Genomic DNA, 6,005 nt, shown 5'->3' with positions numbered 1-6,005 from the left:
ATAGAGTTTTAACTTGTTCCATTGGCAGATTTTTTTCACTTATTTCAAGCTAAAATATTTATTAGAATTCAAATTTAGACAGAAACAAAGTGAATAATATTATTTTATTATCACGTTGATGCAGCACATGGTTCAGTTAGCTTTGTATAAACACGTGTTAGAAATGTTCTTCAATCAGCTCTTTTTACTCTCATTTCACAGCCAGTACTTTTTACTTTTACTTGAGTAAAGAAGTTGAAACAGTACTTGGAGTATTTTTAACAGTAGTAATTCTACTTCAGTACAGACTGTGTGTACTTTTACCACCTGTGTCTGAGACCTCCTTCAGGGTCCACCTGAAGCTCTCAGTCTGCTGTGGAAAAAGGAAATCCAGGTGAGTTTCTCCTGATCACCTGAGGCCGTCATTACTGTGTGAACCCACACACCACTCCTCACTCCTCCCACCCGCTGCACACAGTCACTGAGTACAGACCGGCTGATTCCTGTAAAGGGAGAGGCAAGAAGAGGCGGAGCAACAGCTGAAAAACAAGAAGCTCAACGTCATTTTGCAGAAGTGAAAGTGTGAGAGAGCAGCAGCAGAGCTGCAGTCGAGTCCTGTTTGTCTCTAAAAGAAGATTCACTGGAGTCCATCAGGTTCCTCTCAGCAACAGTGGTGAGTGCAGCTGATCACACTTCCTGCTTCTACACAAATCTTCACTCTGTTCACTTCATCAGGGCTCTAGAGCGCCACCTCATTTCTCCATGGTGCCACTTAGGCTACGTCCACACTCGCCCGGATAGATTTGAAAACAGCGCTCCGCGTCCACACTAGTGTTTTCAGTCGTTTTCACAGAGTTGTGCGTCCACATTAAGACGGCTGAAAACGCTTACGTTCCAGTCCTGCGCATGCGTGAAACGCAAGACGATTCGACCGGTCTCATTTCTGTCTGCCGCTTATTCACTTTCCGGCTGTTTGAAACGTCGCAGCAGAGGTGGAGGAAAAGCACAGAGTTTTAAAATGGACTAACAATGAGGTGGAGTTGTTGCTGCGAGTAACACAAAAGTACAAAGTTGCAAAAGCGAGAGAGAAATAAAAAATTTGAAGAAAAGCTCTGTGGAGAGAGAGCGGCCTGACCAGTTTCTCTGACTATGGTACTGTAAAGCTGACAACATGATGCATTTACTGTGGTGAGTGTGCAAAGACCATGGCAGGTGTTGTGCCAAGGTAGGGATCCCCAACAGGATCTGTTTCCCTGCGTCAGGAACATCGGCTGGGCAGGGAAAGCGGACCCAACGCACTCCGCCTCCATCACGACCAACTAGACGTGGAAGGAGTGATGTTTTAGTGACAACATGAAAGATGAGTGTGACCGTTCAGTTTGTGGGTTACAACAGAAAATTATACATTTATTGTTCTCGTGTGTTATCGGACGGGATCGTTTTAACAAACCGAGGACATTTTCCTGATAATTATCTGTATCCTCCTGTAACTTTACTGTTTAAAGAGCTAAAACCTCCAACATTTCAGGATCAATAAGTCCTTATAAGACGTGTTTGTGAGCTAAAAATCAAGAATGTGGGATACTGTTTGTCTGTGTCAGCCAAACAACTTCACATCTTTGTAACGACTGTTAAAAAGATGTTCATCCTGTTGATCCTGTTCATCTGGACGCTGCACTGTACAGCAGACACGACGTTGTTCAGTTTGTGTTTCAGATGAACCAGTTTGTGTCTGAGTGTGTTGCTGGGTCTCCACCAGTTACTCTGACAACTGAAGGTTCAAGATTTTTATTTTGACATTTGCAGACAGGACCAACAGTCCATGCACAGTGGAATACTTGTGCAGAGCTTTCCAAGTCAAATCACACTTTAACAATATAAAGACAGAAAAAGCAGAAGGATAGAAATGAAGTCCGGAGTAGGGTAGTCGTACTATTTTCTATATACAAAGAAAAAGAAGAAAATGTACAGAGAGTGTGTAGTTCTCTACCTCTTATCGCACTCACAGTGTTGCACATTTGTTCCACAGATCTGTTTCACAAGTCTGTTGTGAGTGTATTGCCCGATGGTCAGTGAACCGATGATACATTCAAAATGAGGTTAAGTAGTGCTGTGTTATTTTAAGTGTTCAGTGTGTTTTTGTTTGCCGTCAGTCTGACAGTTGTGGGGAAGAAGCTGTTGAAGAATCGTGTTCTGTGTGTGATGCTGCTGTCCGCTCTGTTGTGTCTGAGATTGTATGTGCAGCTTTGTATGTGCAGGTCCATGGATGCAAGTGTTGTTCCCATAATCCTCTCTGCAGACTTTCTGACTCTGCAGAGCCTTCCTCTCTGTCTGTGTAGTGTTTCCATACCAGACAGTGATGCCTGCGGTGAGGATGCTGTCTATCAGTCCTCTGCAGGCCTGGGTGAGAGGGTGGTGGTTCATGCCAGCTTTCCTGAGCAGCCGAATGAAATAAAGCCTTTGCTGGGCTTTTTTCACAGTTGCTGTAGTGTTGAGAGTCCAGCTCAGGTCTGATGTAACCTGCAGTCCCAGGAATCTGTGGCTGTTTGCCCTCTCCACCTCTGTCCCTTTGACGATAAGAGGCTGCAGGGGAGGGAGTTCTTCCAAAAGTGCAGTATTCATTCCTTGGTCCGTGTTGAGGATGAGGTGAAGAAGCTTCTGTGATGAGTAGAAACTTAAAGAAGTCCAGACGCTTTTCTCTCCAAGCTCCTCAGACTACTGACGCTTGTTTCTCTCTTTGTAAAATGAAATTTAAAGTGAATTTTGAATCAAATGTTTCTCTTCTTTCTCCCTCAGAGTGCAGACATGTCTGCTGCCAGCAATCTGCGATCTGAAGATCAGTTTCTGTGCTCCATCTGTCTGGATGTGTTCACTGATCCAGTCACTACATCATGTGGACACAACTTCTGCAAAACCTGCATCAGTCAGCACTGGGACATGAATCAGAGCTGTCAGTGTCCCATGTGTAAAGAGACTTTCTACACTCGACCTCAGCTGAAGATCAACACTTTGTTCTCTGAGATGGTTGCTCAGTTCAGACGTGAAGCTCAGCAGAAAGCCAGCAGCAGCAGCTCAGAGCAACAAGCTCCCAAACCAGGAGAAGTTCCCTGTGACGTCTGCACTGGAACCAGACTGAAGGCCCTGAAGTCCTGCCTGGTGTGTCAGACCTCCTACTGTCAAACTCACCTGGAGCCTCATCTGACAGTGAAACATCTGAAAAGACATCAGCTGGTTGATGCTGTGGAGAACCTGGAAGGCAGGATGTGCACGAAGCACGATAAACTCTTGGAGCTGTTCTGTAAGACCGACCAGACATGTGTCTGCATGCTCTGCTCTGTTTTAGACCACAAGAACCACGAGTTTGTTCCTCTGAGAGAAGAATATGAAGGAAAGAAGGCAGAGCTGGAGAAGACAGAGGCTGAGATTCAGCAGATGATCCAGAAGAGACGACTGAAGATTCAGGAGATCACAGAGTCGGTGAAGATGAGTAAAGATGCTGCAGACAGACAGAAAGCAGAAGGTGTTCAGGTCCTCACGGCTCTGATGGAGTCTGTTGAGAGACACCTGAAGGAGCTCATGAAGGAGATCGAAGACAAACAGGAAGCTACAGAGAAACAGGCTGAAGGTCTCATCAAAGATCTGGAACAGGAAATCTCTGAGCTGATGGAGAGAAGCTCTGAGGTGGAGCAGCTCTCACGCTCTGAAGACCACCTCCACCTCCTCCAAAGCTTCTCCTCCCTGAAAGCTGCTCCACCCGGCAAGGACTGGACAGAGGTCAGAGTTCATCCACCATCATATGAGGGGACTGTGGGGAGAGCTGTGGCTCAGCTGGAGGAGACAATCAGGAAACTCATGAAGAAGAAGCTGTTTGAGGCTGAGCTGCAGAGGGTGCAGCAGCATGAGGTGGATGTGACTCTGGATCCTGATACAGCTCATCGTAAACTCATCCTGTCTGATGATGGAAAACAAGTGTACTGTGGTGATGTGAGGAAGAAACTTCCAGACAACCCAGAGAGATTTTCTCAGTGTGCTAATGTTTTAGGAGAGCAGAGTTTCTCTTCAGGCAGATTTTACTTTGAGGTTCAGGTTAAAGGAAAGACTAAATGGGATTTAGGAGTGGCCACAGAGTCGATCAACAGGAAGGGAAAAATCCCACTGAGACCTCAGGATGGTTTCTGGACTGTAGTGCTGAGAAATGGAAATGAGTACAAAGCTGCTGCTGGTCCTCCAGTCCCCCTCTGTCTTCATCCTGGTCCTGAGAAGGTGGGGGTGTTTGTGGATTATGAGGAGGGTCTGGTCTCCTTTTATGATGTAGGTGCTGCAGCTCTGATCTACTCCTTTACTGGCTGCTCCTTCACTCACAAACTACACCCATTCTTCAGTCCCTGTAACAATGATGGAGGTAAAAACTCTGCACCTCTGATCATCTGTCCTGTCAATCAAACTGATCAACGACTGATTTTATTGGATGAATGATTGATTTTTCTTGAAGGGAACAAATGAACATATTGAGTGTAAATCCTCTACAGTCTCCATGTTTCTATAGAATCTGATCATCAGGACTCTGATTCACACTTTGATTCTCATGGAGTTTGATTTGAACAGAAGAAAAGTTGAATCAGGAAATGTTCCCACTGATGGAGACTCGAGCTGAAGAGCAAATATCAGAGAACAAATGTCCAAAAGCTTCATTTCCAATAAAGTTTGTTCAATGCTTTGAGTGAATCCAGACTCATGTGTGGCTGTTATACGGAGCATCAGAGTCCAGCTGAGTTATGTTGGATACAAACTGCTTATTTTGGCTCTGTGAGGAGTTTTGTTCACTGAAAACTGATGAGACGGATAATATTCAAAGAACTCTGTAGAGATTCATGCATCCATGTTCTCCACCTGCAGGTGTGGAGGAGAAAGGTGGAGCACAGACTGCTGCATCCTTCCAGTCACATCATTTTGATGATTATATTTGCATGTTGTGATGATTTGGGTTAAAGACAAACAGAGTTGAACGGCTGCAGTCACAGCATGAAGACGATGCTGAAGCTGAGCTGTCAGTGAACATGTTTCACTGTGATTTGATTTGAAGAATAGAAAGTGTGTGTGGCTGCTGACAGCTGCAGTCTCTGCTAGTCTGCATAACACACACACAACTTTCCCCCTGAGGCAACGATGCAGCAACAACACAACAGCTGCAGACACACACACGATTGTGCGCTCCCTTTCAGTCTGAACTCTCAAACACACAAACAAACTCTATCAATGTCGTACTGTTAAAGAACTCCTCCTTCTTCAGTAACAATGATTTGAGGTCTCTACCAGTGTCTCTTGTTTTGACCTTTGACCTCTTTATTCCTTATAACCAAAAAAAACCCTTTTATCTGATATTTTCACCTTATTGATTGATTATATATATCTATTATATTTTCTCACCTTATTTTGACCTTTGACCTATGTCCTTGTTAGCCTTGATCTTCCTTCATCAAACGTGAAATTTCTTTCACCTTTGAACTTAAAGCTTAAATCAAACCTTTGTTAAAAAGCTTCTTACCAACTTGTAATTCCAACTTTCTGCATTAAACACGTATCTTATCATATAAACACTGGATCACTGAGAGAACTTTAGGCAGAACCAAATGAAGCAGCTGACCTCGTCAAACTCACAGCGACAGTAACTGACAGTGAATTATTTTAATCTTCTTCATTGTATTTGTTAGAAACATTTATTTTCCTTTAATTGGACTTTGGTTAAGTTCAATCCGATGTATTAACCGACCTTTGAGGTGAAGTGCAGCTGCGAAGAACGCTACGGCAGGCAATGAGGTGCGTTTAATGTCGCTCTGTTAATTTGAGCGTCCATAAATTGAATGTCTTATTTTTTCTTACTTTATTATTGCTAATTTATTGGAGAATTTGGCCATTTAATTAAGATAGATTTTATGTTGTTGGTGGTAAAGATCTGGATGGATGTTTTATTTTATTCTGTGTTTCTATTTTTCAGTTTTACTTTTCAAGACTTGGTGAATTGCCTT

General features: G+C 43.7%; 1 protein-coding gene across 1 annotated transcript; it reads left to right on the top strand.

The window, feature by feature from the left end:
- The first annotated feature begins 446 nt into the window (after positions 1 to 446).
- On the top strand, positions 447 to 4,704 carry LOC113018334 (E3 ubiquitin-protein ligase TRIM21-like). Its single transcript, XM_080299369.1, has 2 exons — positions 447 to 652; positions 2,776 to 4,704. Exon 2 carries the CDS (start codon positions 2,785 to 2,787, stop codon positions 4,453 to 4,455), a length of 1,671 nt encoding a protein of 556 aa, XP_080155495.1. The 5' UTR covers positions 447 to 652; positions 2,776 to 2,784; the 3' UTR covers positions 4,456 to 4,704.
- Positions 4,705 to 6,005: the final 1,301 nt, after the last annotated feature.

Source organism: Astatotilapia calliptera, chromosome 3, assembly GCF_964374335.1.
Source record: "Astatotilapia calliptera chromosome 3, fAstCal68.1, whole genome shotgun sequence".
NCBI lineage: Eukaryota > Metazoa > Chordata > Actinopteri > Cichliformes > Cichlidae > Astatotilapia > Astatotilapia calliptera.
The sequence above is the reverse complement of the archived record's forward strand: the minus strand, read 5'-3'. Positions and strand labels throughout refer to the sequence as shown.